The 18,691-nt window shown below is 50.5% G+C and overlaps 7 protein-coding genes across 7 annotated transcripts; 4 read left to right on the forward strand and 3 right to left on the reverse strand.

Moving 5' to 3' along the window:
* Positions 1-121: 121 nt before the first annotated feature.
* On the reverse strand, positions 122-730 carry N7533_007544 (uncharacterized protein; the record flags this gene model as incomplete). Its single annotated transcript, XM_057104194.1, has 1 exon — positions 122-730. The coding sequence occupies one exon, from the start codon at positions 728-730 to the stop codon at positions 122-124; it is 609 nt and encodes a 202-aa protein (XP_056959151.1).
* Positions 731-4,466: 3,736 nt separating this feature from the next.
* N7533_007545 (MCT family MFS transporter) lies at positions 4,467-6,133 on the forward strand (the record flags this gene model as incomplete). The annotated part of the gene is made up of 4 exons (XM_057104195.1): positions 4,467-5,403; positions 5,461-5,566; positions 5,634-5,909; positions 5,971-6,133. The coding sequence occupies 4 exons, from the start codon at positions 4,467-4,469 to the stop codon at positions 6,131-6,133; spliced, it is 1,482 nt and encodes a 493-aa protein (XP_056959152.1).
* A 515-nt stretch (positions 6,134-6,648) lies between these two features.
* On the reverse strand, positions 6,649-7,153 carry N7533_007546 (uncharacterized protein; the record flags this gene model as incomplete). The annotated part of the gene is made up of 4 exons (XM_057104196.1): positions 6,649-6,688; positions 6,780-6,845; positions 6,904-6,972; positions 7,023-7,153. 4 exons carry the CDS (start codon positions 7,151-7,153, stop codon positions 6,649-6,651), a joined length of 306 nt encoding a protein of 101 aa, XP_056959153.1.
* Positions 7,154-7,698: 545 nt separating this feature from the next.
* N7533_007547 (putative MFS transporter) lies at positions 7,699-9,356 on the reverse strand (the record flags this gene model as incomplete). The annotated part of the gene is made up of 3 exons (XM_057104197.1): positions 7,699-8,780; positions 8,848-9,110; positions 9,163-9,356. The coding sequence occupies 3 exons, from the start codon at positions 9,354-9,356 to the stop codon at positions 7,699-7,701; spliced, it is 1,539 nt and encodes a 512-aa protein (XP_056959154.1).
* A 3,350-nt stretch (positions 9,357-12,706) lies between these two features.
* On the forward strand, positions 12,707-14,967 carry N7533_007548 (uncharacterized protein; the record flags this gene model as incomplete). The annotated part of the gene is made up of 6 exons (XM_057104198.1): positions 12,707-12,850; positions 12,954-13,125; positions 13,227-13,394; positions 13,460-13,983; positions 14,032-14,166; positions 14,218-14,967. 6 exons carry the CDS (start codon positions 12,707-12,709, stop codon positions 14,965-14,967), a joined length of 1,893 nt encoding a protein of 630 aa, XP_056959155.1.
* A 595-nt stretch (positions 14,968-15,562) lies between these two features.
* Positions 15,563-16,393, forward strand: N7533_007549 (esterase/lipase family protein; the record flags this gene model as incomplete). Its single annotated transcript, XM_057104199.1, has 1 exon — positions 15,563-16,393. One exon carries the CDS (start codon positions 15,563-15,565, stop codon positions 16,391-16,393), a length of 831 nt encoding a protein of 276 aa, XP_056959156.1.
* Positions 16,394-17,314: 921 nt separating this feature from the next.
* Positions 17,315-17,858, forward strand: N7533_007550 (DUF3759 domain-containing protein; the record flags this gene model as incomplete). Its single annotated transcript, XM_057104200.1, has 3 exons — positions 17,315-17,330; positions 17,437-17,586; positions 17,689-17,858. 3 exons carry the CDS (start codon positions 17,315-17,317, stop codon positions 17,856-17,858), a joined length of 336 nt encoding a protein of 111 aa, XP_056959157.1.
* Between the last annotated feature and the right edge of the window lie 833 nt (positions 17,859-18,691).

Below are 18,691 nucleotides of genomic sequence, written 5' to 3' on the forward strand. Positions count from 1 at the left end.
GCCAACAAATCAGTGAACTGGCAAAGCAGGAAAGACAATAACGACATCACATGCATACTCCCAGAATGATCGAACCAACCAAATCACCAGAAAATCGAAACGCCTAACCCCACCACACCGCTCATTCAATCTCATCCTCCATCTTCACCATCTCAACTCGGCAATCATTGCAAACATCATACTCATTGCCGTCCTCATCGAAAAACTCATTCTGATCCATCTCGTGATCGCCGTCCACGCAGAACTGTTGTTTTTTCTCGAAGCAGTACACGCAGATGTCATCATACCGCAGTCCGATACTACGCGGCTTCATGCAATGCATGCATATGAAGTGGCTGGGACCGGAGATCTCGCTGCCCCCGTCATCGCTCGGTTCGTATTTGCTACTTTGAGATTCGGACTTGATCGAATTTCCAGTTGATTCAGCGCTAACATGTGAGCTGGGACTCGTGGATGAGCTGGGATTGGTGGGCGATCTACAACTGGAAGAGCAGCTCCCCTTGTTCACCAGTGATATTATCGTGTCGAGACCTTTCCTCATCATTTCGGTTGTTGCGAGGATTGCGCTTTTCCCGTGAATCGGTGATACCTCTTCTTCAGTAACCGGTGTCACCGGTTCGTATGCAAGGGTAGGGGTGGGTACGGGGCAGGAGGCGAGGGGTCTGTTGGATTTAATGGTGCTCGATAGCGTGGTGGTACCGATGTTCGGCAGATTCGATGAAAGCTGCATCGTGGCATATGCCTCTCGACACGTATTTTCAACAAAGGTGCGATTCAACACGGGGGAATTCCTTAGTTGGGCATTGACCTCGGCAAGACGTCTTCTTCCTGCACGCTTTTTCTAGAATCCTCTGATCAGAAAAAGAGCATATATACTGAATTTGACCAAAATCACTCACGATTTGATGGCGGTCCCGGCATTCAAAGCATGTTTTCAGACACCTTCCATCTTTTGTGTAGTGATGAATTGGGAGGACCTTCTTGCATTTATGGCAAATCTGGTAGGTTGCATCGTGTTCTAAGGGTGCTAGGGGGGGCATCGCCGAGTCCCGAGCTCGCCATCTTGAGAGAATCGGCAAAGATGGGATATTCAAGTATCTTCGTTGGAGTTCTTTGTCGGAAAGTGAGAGATATCGATCTGTGGCTTACAGTGTTAGTATCAGACCATTGAAGAATTCCGCTCGAGGAAATACAGGATTGACAAACCAAAAGTATGAAAGGAGATATCGAGATTGGATGTGGGGTCGATATCTGGGTGAATGGAACCAAAGATGATGATCTTTGGGGTATCCCTGAGCACATAAACCTTGTGGAGAGTCTCGATGGAAAGGTCGATTTAAGGTAGTCGGTCAGAAAGTGTGAGCTTTTTCGAAGTCTGACGAGAGTATTGAAGCCGATGCAATGCCTTGAATGACATGCAAGAAACTTTGAAGGGTTGAGTTTTCTTCGCCGTAGATGTGTTCGGAAAAGCGACTTCGGTCGTGAGTAGATGCGGAGAGAATATTTAAACTATAGATAACGAAGTATTTATAGGCCAGGCGAGGCGATTGGATGCTAAAGGAAGGCTAGAACTTCCCATAGCTACCGAGATATTTATTTTCCAGGCCAGGCCAATCTTGACTGGATACAAAGTCCACCTGGGCGACTTGAGGCTTTGTAAAAGGGATCGTGATGAGAGACTGACCGTAGACATCTTCAGATGAGCTGTACAAAAAGCATCAGGATTCGATTTTGATACGCGTAATTTGTCAAGTACCTATCCTTGATATAAGCAAAACTCAACAAAGTGAAAGTTCGGTGAAAGAATCTTGGGCGATATTCCATTCAGATAGCTTATGTATGACTCCATGGGAGCAATCAGGATCCTCAAGATGCCTGCGTATAACTCGCCGATATAGAAATCTTGACCGGATCTTCAATCAGAGAGGATTAGCTCTGGGGGTAGATTAAATCAATCGGCACACTAGGGTAGGTGGAAAATACCTTGATTGGAAGTAGCCCGCAGGCCAAAGTGCTGGGGGTTTCCGATTGAAAGATTGCAGCAGTCAACCACCTGGGCAGGTCGGAGTGAGAGTGAGAAATTTGCCATCGGTGGCGCTGGTATCAGAACAAGGAAAGGGTTTGTTTTCACTTGACGTCGAGGTGTCAAGAGGAGTGATGGGCTGCAGCAGAAAGGCATACACCTAGGCAAGAGATGGGTCAAGGTGAGGGAGGTGGTAAACGACAAGTGAGGGATCAAGGAGCCAAGTCTGGAATGACAATGTCGATAGACGAAGGAAGATTGAACATCGCAGCGGCAGAGGTCAAAGACTACCTCAACTAAGCATGGGAACTTGGTTGTGTGAGGGTGAGACATTAAGGGGAGTCGAGCGCAACCTGAGGAAGGAACGACCGTTCAAGACGTGCTAGCCCTGGAGTAGGTGAAATGGGAATGTACTAGGAACTTGAAGTCCTGGAGGTGGTAAGTGCAAATTGAAGTCACATTTCTCGAATCTGCTGAAAACATATGTACCGAGCGAATTCGCCCTTCCTACTCGCTCTCTCCAGTTCCTCCACGGCTTCCTCCAATGACCTCATATCCCAAGCATCCTCATCTGACATATATGGTTCATCGCAGCCGGGAAGTAATGGTATCGTTCTTATGGGCAATGCACTTTGCAAAGCATCAAGTCGATGAAGAAGATCTTCCTGAGCGAGCCGCTGCATTGATGTGCAAGCGAGAACGTGCCTGAGGTCCGGTTCGGAGGCCCGGGCCTCTTTTTGAATTTTTTGCAGTGATAGCTCACACAGTCGGTATGCGAGCTGGTCGGAGTCTGTAGAAGGATTTGGCGTTGAGAGTGGGTGGGTGACTGTGGATATTTGGGTGCAGAGAGGAGAGGGTCTCTTGCGTGGTTTGATTGCTGGTGAGACATTCCTGACGAGGAGTCTTGTGCAATGCATAATTGTGGCTGGAGATTTTAGACCGATGGCCCTTCAACTTGTTCAAGTTGTTTTATAGTGTAGTGGTATTTGGTACTGGACGGATAAGGTTGAGGTGAGGGGCAGGCGATGACCCTCATATATACTCTGTCTCTTCATCGGTTGGATCATAATTTGAATCATAGATCGAAAGTCTTGCAGATCATGAGGCCATTGTGTCTAAACTGCAGGATCACCCCACCATCGCTGGGAAACTCCGGGTGCTTCTCTTCTTTCTCGAGGTGTTGAGTTTCGCCACTGGATCATGCCACCACCAACCACCCGGGCGCGTCACACCGGCACTCAAACAATACGCCCGCGCAAAAGCCCCAACCCTGGCTTTGATTGTGATTTTGAAGAAAGGATAGATAATTTGATATATCTTGCAGATTTGGTCTCATCGATTAGCGCCTTTTGTGTAAAGAATGGTTGCCTGATCTTGCATATTCCTTTTGTGCATCCAGTTGTTTCTTTAATCCCGGACGACAGACCATAACATCATGATCATCATGCCAAATACTGATAAGTGAGATTTATTACATACTATAAGTCTAGCTTTTGAATTCACTGGAAGTGACATTAACAATATCATTCTACCCTTTAAATAATAAAATTCGCAAGTCTTGACTCCCTTACTCCCGCCAGAAGTACAAAATTTTTTCTGTTCAGGTAACTGATAGATATCTCTGATGAATTAACGAGTGAAATGACCGATAGTTCAATTAATAAAATAGGCTAATGTTCCATAAGAAAATGTGTAATGCCCCCATGACGTGCTCGAAATGGATAAAAAGTCCCCCTCCGATTTGTTGTCGCCCATACCCTTCGAAGACCATCATCAGGCGGGTACTTGACCTCACAGTAATGAAATTGAAGATCTTGAGTGGCATAGGAATTCGTTTATTTCATGGATAACTGGGCCAACCCAGCCTACTAGGGGAATTGACTTTTCGGGCGTCAGCCGGTGATCAGTGCACGCTCCAACGAAGTATACCGACGACTCGGACACTACATCTCCGGGTCGTATATTTGCTCCAAAGATTCTCAATCTTCCCGGCCTTCCAACTCGAAGATTCCCATCAAATAGAGTACACATCCCCTCCATACTACTTCACATACCCCGCCAACCCCAGCAGGTCATCAGACTGAAGTTCCCCACCTCCCACGCCCTGCAACCATTTCCCGAGAGGTCGTCGGGATCTTCCCCGACGCAAAAGCTCCATAAATCGGAGTGGAAAAGGGTCCACGCACGAATCAAAATATTTCTTGAACACACTTTGCTATCAAATATGACTCACCACCATCGGACCGGCCAGCCGACTATCGAAAATAGTCAAAGAATCCGATCACATCTTGAATGGTGGGCTCGCTGCTTTTCACCCACAATTCCCTAATTTCCAAATTTTCAATTTCCACTTTTCTCGACCGTATCACCCACACTACACAGACGGGGAACGTTGAAATAAAACCGCCAGCCAGACTCGTGCTAGATACTGTTCAGAAAAGATATGGCCCCCGATGTCAAAACTTCCGTCCTAGTCACAGAAAGACCAGCATTGGGCCCGGCACATGATACCCCCGGCCCAAGCATTGCGCCAAGCCTCAATCTCAGCCGAACAACAACCGCCCAGAGCAGCAGCGATGGCATCCAAGGCCGAGGAATCCATGACGAAGAAGAAAGAGGAGGCACAGCTCCGCACTCCGCCTTCTCAATCATCGAGCCCCCGGCCGCATTATCAGCCATAACAACACACACAACACACGTCCGGGACCCGAATATCGACGATACATTCCCAGACGGCGGGACCCGGTCCTGGCTCGTTGTACTGGGCTGTTTCTTCTTACTGATGAGTAGTTACGGAATGATGAATTCGACCGGTGTATTGCAGAGCTATTTTGCAACCCACCAGTTGGCCGATTACTCGACCAGTGCCATTGGCTGGATCCCCGGAGTATTCACTTTCTTCGGCCTGGCTCTCAGCGTGCAGATCGGGCCTATGTTTGATCGGTACGGGCCGACGGGCATTCTGATCTTCGGCACCGTGACTTATGTAGCGGGCCTGCTGTTGCTGGCTGAGTGTCGGCTTTATTGGCACTTTGTTCTCACGCTGGGTGTGTTGACCGGGACGGGTGCTGCTTTCTTGAGCACGGCTGCTATGGCGGCTGTGCCGCATTGGTTTGATCGGAAGGTTGGCATGGCGATGGGGACGGCGATGGCGGGGGCTGGTCTTGGGGGTGTGACTTTCCCGCTTGTGTTGAGGGCGGGATTCACGCGGTTTGGGTATAAGTGGGCTATTCGGCTGATTGCGTTGATTGTTGGGGTTTTGTGTTCGTTGGGGATTATGTTGGTGAGGTCGAGGTTGCCGAAGGGGCAGAGTCGGTCGAGTATTAATTTGAGGGCGTTTCGGGATACGAGGTTTACTTGGTTGACTCTGGGGACTTTCAGTGAGTGCGATGTGGTGGCTCATGATCAGTGCAGGGATGAATGCTGATTCTTGTTAGGCTTGGAGCTGGAGGTTTTCGCTGGACTGGGTTTATACCCGACCTACGTTGTGATGCAGGGGTTCAGCACGTCGACTAGTGTGATTCTTCTCTCGCTTCTGAACGTGTATGTCATTTTCATCGACGGTTCTGATTCTGAAGGAGAATTGACAGCTAACTATATGACTGACCAGATGCTCTACAATCGGCCGACTTATTGCAGGAGGCGTTGCAGACAAATACGGCCGAATCAACACCCAGACGGCACTGATTGCAGTCGGTGTTTTTGCCATATTTGTGATCTGGCTCCCATTTGGAAACACACTTCCGGGTCTATATCTCTTTAGCTGCGTCTTCGGGCTGGCCTCGGGGTCCTTTCTGAGCCTTGCGCCCGCCTGCATTGGACAGATCTCGAAGGCAAGTGAGGTGGGAGGTAGATTCGGAATCTGCTACTCGATTGTCAGTCTGGCGTAAGTGATTCCCTTTCCAAACCGATACTCGAGCAAATGTGCCATCCTCTAACTATTGCAGAACTCTCATCTGCATCCCAATCGGAGGTGAAATGCTCGAGAAAGTGGGCAAGCAGGCCATGGTGGCCTATCTAGGCAGTGTACTGATTGTCGGACTAGGAATGTTTATCATGGCGCGATGGGCATGCCTAAGCTATCGATGGCGATGGCATGCAAAAATTTAATGAATGAACGACATAAAAGAGTATCTGTTTGTGAAGGGGATTGTATCAAATTGCATGGCGCGGGATAAGAAGAGAATGGAGCGGGAAAAATTGGTCATTTCGGTATCCCATACTCATTTCGGACGCGATATGATCCGAGTCGCATACCTACAACGAGATTTTTTGCTCGTGAATATCTCCAACCATGGAAGAAAATTGAAGATATTGAGCATGTAGTATGACTTAATTCAAACTTATAAAATTGAAGAGAGGGGAGAGCATCCAGTGGACAAAGGTGTGAAGGCTCTGTCGTATTGAGGCGAGACTAAACAGTTACTTCGATGATTTTGGCCATCATAATCCATCGATTGATTCCCGTAAACAATATAAGTGAAGTGTGAGAGTGTATAGAAATAGTATCAAATAAGTAGTATTTCATACACAAGGAAAATCAAAATCACATTGATTCCAAGGTTACAAAGTCGTCATTTGAGAATGTGGGTATTTCATGGGCTCTTGGCGCTTGGTTCGTACTCCTAATTGTGCTCGCCACCCTGACTCTTAATATAGTCCTCCCTTCAATATGTTAGCCGCTGGACAATAAGGCTGCAGTGTATTACATATATTATATATGATGATTTTTGAAGTTATGAGGGTTGCAACATACAGGTGTTTGTCCAGCTCGTCCATGTGCTTGCGCTGTTCCTTCATCTTTCTTCGGAGGACTTCGAGCCTAGGTAATTTGTTAGCGCACTCCTTCCTCCTTTTCTTGAAGAGAAAATAAGACTTACTTCTCCTGTTCTTGTTGTCTAATCCAAAGACCTTCCTGGGCAGCCTCGCGACGCTGAAATTGGTCCTTTCTGCTCGCCGTTAGTGATGACGTCACTGATTCGAGAGTGGACAGGCTCACTCAGCCAAAAAGCCCCGCGGCTTAGGGGCCCCTGTGTCTCCTGCTCCCATAATAGCAGGTGTAGTAGCGAATGATCGGAGGGCTGCTGGTGTGGTAGCACGAATTATGGGGCGCGTAAGTGCGGATTGCATGGTGGATGGAGGTTGGGAGTAATGGAGGTCGGGATGAGGTTGGATGGAACTAGGGACTGTCGTAGTTCAATTGACAGCGGCGAGAAGAGATGGAGGGGGAAAGCTTTTCAGTGTAAAATTGAATAATGACAGAGGCTGCAGGAGACTTTAGGGCCAGCTGGTAATTTTGGGGTCGCAGACGCCTTTATAACCCCGCGGTCGCTTGCTGAATCCGGTGATGGATGGCACGACCCAAAAACGCCAAAGGTACTTTTTCGCCGGCACTGAGGTCTCCGAGTCATCGCGCCACTGCAGGGATTGGTGAGAGCCCCGCACGGTTTTGTACGAGGGAGACTTCTGGTTTTGTTTACATACATTTTGGTCCACTCCGTAGAAAGTACAGAGTACAGGCTGGGCTGGGCTTTTCCCTGATGCTCTCGGGTATGGGGCGGGATGACTTGAGGAATGTGGAGGAGTACAGGAATTCGAAGGATTTCGCCATTCACGTTAGGGATATTGAAATTGATGACATTCGTCTCGGATATATGAAATGAAATACCAGAACTCTATAACACATAGCGGAAGTCTTTCTGCAACCGCCTCGCAGCAGCAATAGTGATGCCCTCAGTGTCAGCCGTGAGCTGCAATCGTTTCAAGTCCTTCGGGGTAAGCTGGACATCCTCATTCGCCATACGCTCTTGTCGCTTGTTCAGTGAGCGCAGATTGAAGTACATAAAGACACCGCAAAGGCCACCAACAACCTGGAGCCCGATGGTAACTCCCAGGGCTGTCCAGTAATGTGGTGCCTCGCTCTCGATATAAGTGTAAGGTGTCCAGATACTTGCGGAGTTCCCGATCGAGTTGATAAAGGCATATGCGGCGGCACGTTTCGCAGGTGGTCGAGGCAGCGCACCCGCGATCCATGAGTAAAGAGTACCATTCTGAGCGAAGACGAAGATCATCAGGAACATCGAGAAGTAGCGGGGGCCGAACGTCTCCGGCGCAGCCATGAAGACGACAAACCCAATTATGGTGATCGGAATAGGGTAGAAGAAGAACCAGAATCGGACTTCGAGCTTGTCGGATAACCAGGAGTGCCCCAGACTCCAGATCACCATGAAGATATAAGGAGGTGCCACTAGCAGCAGCGAGATGATGGGGTCGGGGTTTAATGTCTTCGTCAAGGTCGGGAAGAAGTTTTGGAAACCGGCCGCGCCAGTGATACACATATAAGCCAAGGCTAAGACGTAGGTTTTGATATCGGTCATGGCCAGCTTCAGACCCTTGAGCTGGCTCATGCCACCTCCCTCGTCCTGATCAGCTTCAGCCGCGTCAACCGCCAGACGCCGGACAGCAACCTTGCGCATTTCGGGCGTGAGAAGTTTCCAGGTTTCAGGAAAATCAGGGAGGACGAAGCAGATCACGATACCAACGAAGACGGTAATAACACCCTCAATGATATAAAGCCATTGCCACGCTGACATTCCCTGTTTTCCAGCAAGGCCTCTGAGAATGCCGGCTGCGATCAAATTGCCGAAGGCACCGCTGAGCAGAGAGCCAGAATAGAAAATACTCATGCGGAAAGCCAGTTCCTTCTTCGTGTACCATTTAGAGAGATAGAAAAGCACACCGGCGAAGAATGGGGCCTCTGTCACAAGCAGATTATAAATTAGTCGAGACACTTGATCGATCATTTGCGACCGGAATTTACTTACCGACAAAACCTAATATAAATCGACAGGCCACAATGCCCCCATATCCCTTGACCTGGCTCGTCAAGGTAGAGACCAGACCCCAGGCGGTGACGAAGAAGCCAAGATATAGAGATGGCCGTCCCATGTAGTTGAGCAGCAAGTTACTTGGAACTTGCATCAGAATGTATGCCACGAATAGAATCGATAGACCCGTCTGATAGTCGGTTTGAGAGAGGCCGAGGTCCTCCTCCAGACCTTGCAACTTGGCTGCGGCATAGTTATTGCTGTTGTAGATTTAGTGCACTGGCCACAAGCTTTATCAGGGTCATAACCTACCGATCGATATAGTTTAACAGATATACCAGCACGACCAACGGCATGATCAAAGAGTCGATACGAGTACGCAATTTCTTCTCGAGGACCAACTCTTCCTCTGTCAGTCGCGTTAGCTGCACGACCTCATCATGGGAGATGCCAGCCTTCTCCCCCATCGCCTCCGAGTCTGTGATGCCTCTTTCCGCGTCCGCCATGATAGAAGACGAAAGAGCGAATAGGTTCTGGAATAGTTGAGTTGATAATTATCAAGGGAGGAGGGAAAACTGGGCTGCATTTCCATCTAGACTGGGGAGGATGAACTCTTTATGGGAGACAGCAAGGGGACAGAGCCCCGTATGAAAAACAGGCCCATGTCACAACACATTTCTGAGCCACTCGCATGGATGCGGGTGTTATCTTCCTTGCGGATTGTGGCGATCTCACACTTGATTTCTGGGGGAAACAAGACGTGGGGGCATTCCGCGCTGCCGGCGCCAATAAGGGAAGGGCAGGGAGGATAAATGCGGAGAGACACGAGGGTCAATGGCGTGTTGGCTCAGGCATATTGATGGTGATAGGCAGAGCCGGCCGCGGCGGACCCCCTCACGGTGGAGGCGGCATCCATGGACATTGCGGAGAAGAGCCACTGAGATCCGGGGTGAGTGGATCACGGGCAGTCTAAAGGTTGTTCCCCCACGAAATCTTGCCATTCTGCATATTGAGGCTTGGCCGAATCAAACCTCCTATTGCTTGGGTGCTTGGGAACTCGGAGAAAGTCCGGGGCAGGTGGTTGAGGAGAATAGATCAGCCGTGGGCCTGCCCCTTTTTGAGTTTCACCTCCTGATTTGACTTCATCCCCGCCTATCGCCTTCTTCGTCAGGTAGCTAGCCCGAGAGCACAAGAAGGAAACCGAGCCCCGAGTCCCGTGTTGAATTTCTTGGCTGAGCTCGCTCCCTCTGACCATGCGACGCGGTTGCCTGTTACATCGTGGTGGAATGCTGAGATTTGGTGAAGTCAAGATCGTCACCTGATCCTCTCTTTGCATTACAGTGGAAAGTGTCCGAAGTCACTTACACTTAGGCTTACACTCAATCTACCCCCAAGAAATGGCTAGATGTCTTGGTTTCAACAACTCCCAGCTCCAAGCCACAATTCTCGCAGTTACTCCGTGTGGAACTTTCATCATACCATTTACCTCGGCCATCGTTCTGGTCTTCTATGGTTCTGGAAGTACTAGATTCCCTACCAAAATAGGATCACTCGTTCACCCGGAACAAATAGTACTACCCCTCGTTTCACTTGCCTGATCTTGGTGATTACGCCCCGGCTAAATACAGGGGTAAACACAATGCCTTTCAGTCTTATGTCACACTTCTTCGGTCTTCATCTTTCAAGTTCTTCCACGTCTCGTGCAAAGGAAACCCCCCATCTAATCCAGTACGAAAAACCCACAATACTCCAATTCTACCCCAACAACTGTTGCGCCCGCAATATGCTGCTCTTCAGGGTCCTGTCGCGTCAGAAGATGGTTTTTGACACGTCTGTACCAAGAGCCAGCCAAGAATTGCTCAAGCGGAAGACAAAGCTCATTGTGCTTTAGTTCCAATTCTGACAATAGGTTCTTAAATTTGACTCGTGATGATTCCAGAAAACAGTTGTCTTTGATGTCATCTACGATTTCTGAATGTACATCTGAAGACCTCGGGGATTCAGCCCCTATGTGGCTTTGCTGAAGCAACTGTGGTTGAGATCCAATGTAATACCATAGGACTGAAATCTGATCCAAGGGGATCTTGCCATTGTGTCTCATCCAACTCGTAAATATAGCTAAAAGCGTGCGTATAGCAGTCGTGACAAATTGCACTCGATGGACGGTTCATGAGTCCGAGTCAGGACCCGGACGTGAACTCTCGGAGAATGCACGATAGTGCCGTGCATCCGCCGGGGGAGCAAAGGCATGATTATACATTCGACCTACCTAGGTATCTGGCCGAGGAAACCTTGGAAGAAATTGGTATTCATCGTTGCAATTTGGCGCGATTGTTCTCCCATACTATTGATGTATTGCGAATGAGGGTCGTATCGGTACTTCCAGAAAACGTTGGTAATTATCCTCAATATCGGAAGATACGGAATTGGTTCATCTGTCCGAGTCTAAGGCCGCTTTCGGTGGACCCTCGGGGAGCTTTGAGCCTTTAGATATAGTGTAGATACCTACTAGTAGGTATATGCCACCGACTCCGAATAGCTTCTAGCAGAGGCCGAACTCGACTTTCAAAGGGAGTTCTGAAAAACGCCAGTGGGTGAAATGGTAAACCGATTCCTCCGATGCCTCGCCAAATGCGAAGAAGTAGACCCCTGACTGGAGTGTATGGTTGGCATCCGTTTAACGAGAAGCAAGTAAGTCATAAACCTTGATAGCCTTCGGGCGACCAAGAAGCGACCCCTCAGCACAGCTGGCTGACACTGACGGCGGCAAGAAGGTCTCGGCAATTTTTCGCAACCTTCAATGTCTTGCTGCCAATAGACTTGTTTATCAATGTCAGCATTCTCTTTGCTTTGTCAGGGTGAGGCAACTTTGAGCTCTACTCGAGCTGAAGCTGGGAGAAGCACATCCTTCTCGTGTTCTCTTAGCGTTAATTTAGCCGAAGCATGACACTCCGTGCCATGGTACCTAGGTATATAAGGAGCCAAGAACTCAGGCCGTTGGTCCGTTTACAGCACAAGGATTTGAAGGGTGAAGAAGCTTCCGACTCGAGAGCGCGAGTTTGGACGCTCAAGCTGTAGGTCACCTGACTTTGGGAGTTGACTACCCTAAGTTCTATCACGCCAGCCTTCCCATTTTTCCTATCTCAACTGTGCAGCTTGAGATCATTTTAAACTTGGATACCAGCATCTTGGGTATGTATTCTCCTACGAGGCTTATGACAGAAGCCAGCCCTGGAGAGGTGGAGCCGGAGCCAGCAAAGCACCCGCTGCATGCACGTTAATGTTAGGGGGGGCAATAGTCGTCCGTGCCTCCGGAGAACCTCGGTCATCGTCCAAGCTTCTACGAGGTACGGAGTACATATTGATTCTTAAGTATTGGATGGTTTCTTTTGCTGCTTCAACTGACCCGTTTGTTGTAGACTCTTGATTGCAGCGAGTTGACCAGGGCTGCGGACCAATGGCATGCTCAGGTTGCTCATCAGACCACATTCCCTCCAGTCGAGAGAGACTCCTCACTTTTGGTCCTTTTGCTGTGTCCCAACGTTCCGGACCCTCATTACCACTTCGAGCGACTGACAGAGCAACACTCTCTCATCATCCAGCTTCACGCCAATAGTATCGCCGCGAGGGTGGCCCCGGTCGCAACGGGCGGAACAGGGTCCACGCACCCACCGCCTATCAGCGTCGACAATGGACCAAGCTACAGAGTCCAAGACTGGGCCGGAGGGGCTATGATCCACCAGACTCAGCTGGAGATCTCGGACGCCCACGTCGGCAATCTGACCCTCGAAATTCCCGCAGCGCCGTTGGTCCGCGATGTTTCCTCCTCCTCCATCTCTCCATATGCCGCGTCCTGATGCTCGGTGATACGCGACAAGTTGCCAACGACTCACGAGTCAGGAAGGCGTCCAACCGCCAGTCGCGCTCCTGCAAAGTCTGTCGGCTCCGCAAAGTCAAGGTACCGTGCTCTCAGATCGCCCCTGGCCGAACGGGAGGGACCGTTCGTGCCGTACCCAGAACGTCCCACTGGCTCTTGAAGAGGAGGTGCTTTTTGTATAGCTTCCGATCCCGCTGAGGCTAACACATATCGTCCGTATCGCCAGTGTGACCGCGTCAAGCCATGCCATGCATGCTGCGCGCATGGATACCCCTCCAAATGCGTATACGAGAGTGTCCCCGATGAGGATGCTCGCCCCATTAGCCAAGCCGAGGAGATTCGCAACTTGCGCGATGAGATCAAGGATCTCCGCACTCGGATAAATGATAGGCAAGACGGTAAGTGACGAGGCTCCGTTCCCCGACCCCGGACTCTACCTCGGTGGATGCTCAGCCTCCGATGGCGCTGGTGAAACATCCGCTAACGCATTTTGATGCAGGGTCCCAGACTCAGCACCTCCAGCGGCTGGACCAGCTGGCGAGCTTATTTGAGTCTATTCGTTCGGCCCCGCTTAGTGTCGTCGATGACTTGGTCCGTGATATTCGGACGACACAAGGTGGATTGAAGAAGGATCTGACCCCTGTTGGGCCATGGGAGGGCCTCGAAGGTGAACCTCCCAAAGCTTTTATGATTACCATCCAGTGCCATATACTAAACGTCTATGATTTCTAGCGTACGAGCCATACGACTACAAGCGGCAAAGCTCGCCTGTGTCCGTTATCCCCATTCGCAAGACAATTTGCAATGGTAGCCCGGAACCGAATTTCAATGACCCAATTATACTTGGAGATGACGAAGATGACGAGGAGGAGGAGCAGGAGGAGCGCATGTCGATTGGCAGTGGTTCAGACTCGTCTGGTACGGTCTCCATCATGAGTGTGCAGCGCCCGGCTGTCGATGTATTCGTTGAACGCTTCGTCGACGCTTTTAGCCCCCAAGTCGATCTCAAATCGGGCAAAGCAGGTGCTATAAGGGCCGCGGCTGGAATTCGGATGTTTTCACCATTGATCTCGGATGCGTTCGAGGCAGTATCTGTCGCCTTTTTTGGTCGCTCTGTTCAGAATAAACAGATTGAAGCCTCTGGCTTTAAACTTTATCCGCGTGTGCTCCGTGGACTGCAAGATGCTCTGAATGACCCAGAGCGATGCAAGGCAGAGTCAACTCTGGTTACTGTAACTCTTTTGCTTGCGTTTGAGGTTTGTTTGCTTTCCTCCTGTTTATTATTCGGCCGCTAATTTTTGCAGAGCGTGGAACGTACTACTCAACGGGGTGTCCCGGCTCATGTTCGAGGTGCTGTGCGCCTCATTGAGCATCGCGGTCCAGAAAATCACATGTACGGGGTTGAGCATCTGTTATTCACAGAATTGCGACCATACTGGGTATTTTTAAATCAATCCGTTCTATTCATGATCAAATTCTAACCACCACAGATTGCCGGTGCACTGGCTGCGCGACAACCGTCATTCCTCGCCCGTGAAGAATGGAAAACCATCCCATGGTCGGCTGGAACGACTAATAAAGACATTAACCATCATCTGCTGGATCTCGCCGTTGAAGTCCCCGGCCTTCTAGCTCAATCAGACATATTTCAGGAGGAACAACGATCCTCCCTGATGGGCGCACAGGAAATAGCCGTCAAGCAGGCGGCTCTTTGGAATGGAATCACCAATCTGACAGCTCGCTTCGAAGAGTGGTACAGTGAATGGGCCATGAACTACCCCGATGGTGCCCCGGAGGAAGTTGAGCAAAGCGCCGACCAGGAATTCCCGATCTTTAAACAGCGGGACCTGCGTACCGGGGCGATCTTCATCCCAACCATCCTCTCCTATCCCAATCTCCTCCTTGCACAAACGATGGCTCTATACTACTCATTCCGACTCATTCTTTCCTCGATTGATACCCGCCCCGAAGACCGGGTCACGCCAATCCAGCAGTATGGGTTCGGATGTGGAATCTGTCGGACACTACAGTGGTATATCGAGACGGCCCCTGGTAATATGATTAATCGCCTTGCCTTCCCGACGCGGGTTGCTTGGGAGGCCTTCCCGGACAACGGCCCCGAACGTGGATTCATGATAGCAGTTCTGCAGCTCGTGGAGCGACGCCATGCCTTAGGCCTTTGGGGTGCCGGCATGGCGGAGCTCTCAGTCCGGGAGAACTCGCCTCTGAACACGGAATGATGATTCAACGCTTCTCGTATATTTAAATCTGTTTGTATGGGCGGTCTTTTACTTTATCACTGTATGACGAGCGATATCCCTAGGGGCATTCATAGCCTGGCGATTGATTTTCAAAAGTTGAGTATGATTTTTCTCAAGTGTGTATGGAAAGGATTCTTCTCCTATGTGTAAATTTGTGTACATTATTGTCCAAAAGCCAAAATTTGCGATAATTTTCGACAGGTCCACTCTGACAGCCAAGTGGGAAGCTGAAGCCTCGAGGGAAACCACGCGAGTCCGATTGGGCGAGGATCCACTCAGCCACGATGCGGCCAACCCCAAACAGGACTAGCCGCACTCCGTAATGACATCTCTCCGCCAGTCACAGCTCTGTCTCTGAATCACAATCGATAGTTTCAGGAACGGATGGGTCTGATGTGTCCGATCGGGAGAAAAGAAAAGGAGGATGCTCTTGCAGCTGAAGACCCCAGATCTCTCATAAAACTCCGACGTGACATTTCCATGGTTCGCGTCCTTCATATCATTGAGCCTCGATCAATCTAAAGGCTGATATATCATATTATTATCCCTCCATCAATACCCTCACAATATCACTATGCCTTCTCTTCGCCAGGCACTTACCTCCACCCTGGCGTGCGCCTCCGCCGCCTGGGCCACCGGGATCAACGATTTCTCCTGCAAAAGCGATGGAAACCCGGTCGTGCTCCTGCACGGGTTAGGTGCTACCTACTACGAGGACCTCAACTTCCTGCAATACTGGCTGCAGAATGAGGGCTACTGCACCTACGCAAAGACCTACGGTGCCTATGACGGCTTCCCTTTCGTCGGCGGCCTAAAGCCCATTAAAGAGTCCGCGCCCGAAATCGCCGCCTACATTAAGGAAGTGACCGAGAAGACGGGCAAGAGCAAGGTTGACCTAGTCGGTCACTCCGAGGGTGCGTTCCAGAGTCTATATGTGCCCAAGTTCGAGGGTGTCGCCGACAAGGTCGATAAGGTTGTTGCGATCGCGCCGCCCACACACGCTACCACTTTTGCCAATATTTATAAACTCGCTTACCTGCTGGGTAACACAACCCGTGAGGTAGTCGGCGATGTCTTACAGACGGTTGGCTGTGGTGCCTGTGACGACCTCGGTCCCGATGGCGCGGCCGTTCTCCGACTGAATGATGGCCAGCCGATTGCGCAGGAGGGAAACACTGTTACTATCATCGCGTCGAAGTACGATGAGTTGGTTACGCCGCCCACGACCTCGTTTGTGGAGGAGGATGGTGTGTCTAACTGGTGGATTCAGGATACGTGCAAGTTTGACCCGGTCGGACACATTGGCGAGGCGTATGATTTGAACGTGTGGAACCTGGTGAAGAATGCGCTGGACTCAACTCCGGACCGCAAGTTTGTTTGCCTGCTTGGGTCTCCTGGGAAATGAAGGGAGAAGAGGGGGGAAGGCGAGAGAAAGACGGTGAAGTCATAAAGTGGAGGGGGAGGTGGATGGAGTGGATTATAAGGGCCATTGCTCCGTATGGGGATGGTCTCGGATCTTCAGGATATTAATTGTACAGAGTACATAATACATATAATAGCTAATGTTTCACACCCCTGTCCAGTGCGGCTGTCACCATGAGCCAGTCACGTAGGTTATTCAGTGCATCAGCACATTGAGTGGTGTGTAGTAGCCTATGTACACTACTCCGTACTTATACCCTCAGCCCTGCCACCATCCCACCCGGGGAAGTGGCACAGATTACGACATGAAAATCGGTCTGCTGCACACGTGTCACCGCAGGGGAAATAAATACCGTATACAAATCGGGAACTGGGCGCTATTCGGAGTAGCCTATCGCCAGGCTTAATTATGGGCAAAGTGGAGTATCCCCGCCGACCCGTTCCAGCTTGGCTGTGAAGCTTAGCCCTCTTTGCACGCACATCACCGACCCCATCGCCCTCCTCATCGCCAATAATATCTCGAATTGCCCAATGATTGGTTTCGGATCCACCGCCACACTCCTCCCAATTCGACCTACCCTTGGTTGCGCCACTCCAAGAATGGGCAGTTGGACAACCCCGATGGCCCTGACCCAGTCAAAGGAGAGTGGCACAGCAAATGGCGTTGTTTCGCTCCTGATTGATGGGCCTATCTGATGCCATGTGTGTCCACAAGGTTGCCTATTCCTAGACGGGGTTTCAGAGGGAGGGGTCAAGCAATGATGCTGGTCTGGCTGTTTTGGAGGGGTTATAAGTAGCTATTGTCAGCCCCCTCTGCTCCTCCTCTTCCTTTCTTCTCTCCTTCATCATCTTTCTATCTCTCCCTCTTTTCCCCAAGTCACTTCATCACTTCACATCTTTCACCATGGGTTGGTTCCACGGTAAGTCTTAAGCTTTGCCAATGCATTGCAATGCAGTCCTATGCAGCTGCCTCTGTCTATCCTGCATAATCGTGCGTCCGTGCTGACTGACATTTCCCTCCAACAGACGATTCTGAGGAGACTCAGCACTACAACAACTACCAGGAGTACTCCCAGCAGCCCGAGGAGCACAAGGCCAAGTTCTCCCACGAGCTGATCGGTGGTGCCGCTGCCTACGAGGCCATGAAGGCCTACGAGGACCACGAGGCCCGCAACGGTAAGCCCCTCCTCGCTGTCGTCATTCACCATCTCCCCTTCCCTCTTTGTTACAATATATACCTCTCCATATATTAAAGCTCAATGGCTAACTCCCCACCAGGCCAGGTTGACAACCACGCCAAGGCCAAGGAGATCGCCGCCGGTCTCGCTGGTGCCTTCATCGACCGCGAGTTCGAGTCCAAGGGTCTGGACTTCATCGACCGCGAGAAGGCCAAGCGCCACGCCGAGCAGAGCATTCAGAGCCGCTTCGAGGAGAGTGGTCGCTACTAAATCCGGCATGTCCGAATTCTTCAGGAAAGGATTAGGCAATGCTGAGGTTTTCATATGATTATGAACTTAGTGAGACGAAATGAATACTAGCGATCTCCAATGACCTACATTGCATACTTCGTAAATGCCATAGGGAAGGCAGCATCCAAATCTACATCTCTCTGGAAGCAAATTGTAGGCTGCAGACAAGTGATTGAGAAATGAGTCGGGAGTCCAGAGCAGAGTATCTACTCCGTACACATGGAGTGGGTCAGGGGCTCCTCCGCCACTTAAGCCGATCTCCGCCAAATCCTGCCACGCTAAAATCTTGGCGATCGAACACACCGCGTCTTCGGAGCAAAAATAAAACACAGGAGTTGACAGAGCTGGTCACGCCTCGACAATGGTGACAGCATAGCTAGTCAACTATTCCCTCCACTCCGAATCCCACCTCTTCCATCCCCACCCTCCACGCTAGCCCCCCCGGGCACGCAAGAGGACCTCCACCACCTCCACAATGGCAGACGACATGGACATCGACATTCGCCTGGACGAGCAGATCCGGCATGCGCTGGAATATCTCGGAGATACGCAAGCGTCGCGAGCTGGTCGAATTACAAGCTCAATTCGAGTCCGAGGAGAGACTCCTTGAAGAGGCTCAGCGCAGACTAGAGGCTGTTCGTGCGCCGCCGGCGCCGGAGAGTCACGGTGCAGCTGCCCACGCCAATCTCATTCCCAATCCCGATGCCGATGCCTCACACTCAATATGCGGTCACGCCGATCTCGTCAAAATAATCAATTACGAATGGCGTGTCGGATCTTCTCGGTGCTGGATTCAGCATCAAGGGCATGGC

This window comes from Penicillium manginii (genome assembly GCF_028828005.1).
Source record: "Penicillium manginii strain IBT 31320 chromosome Unknown utg000005l:1.0-5665137.0:1.0-5668048.0, whole genome shotgun sequence".
Classification (NCBI taxonomy): domain Eukaryota; kingdom Fungi; phylum Ascomycota; class Eurotiomycetes; order Eurotiales; family Aspergillaceae; genus Penicillium; species Penicillium manginii.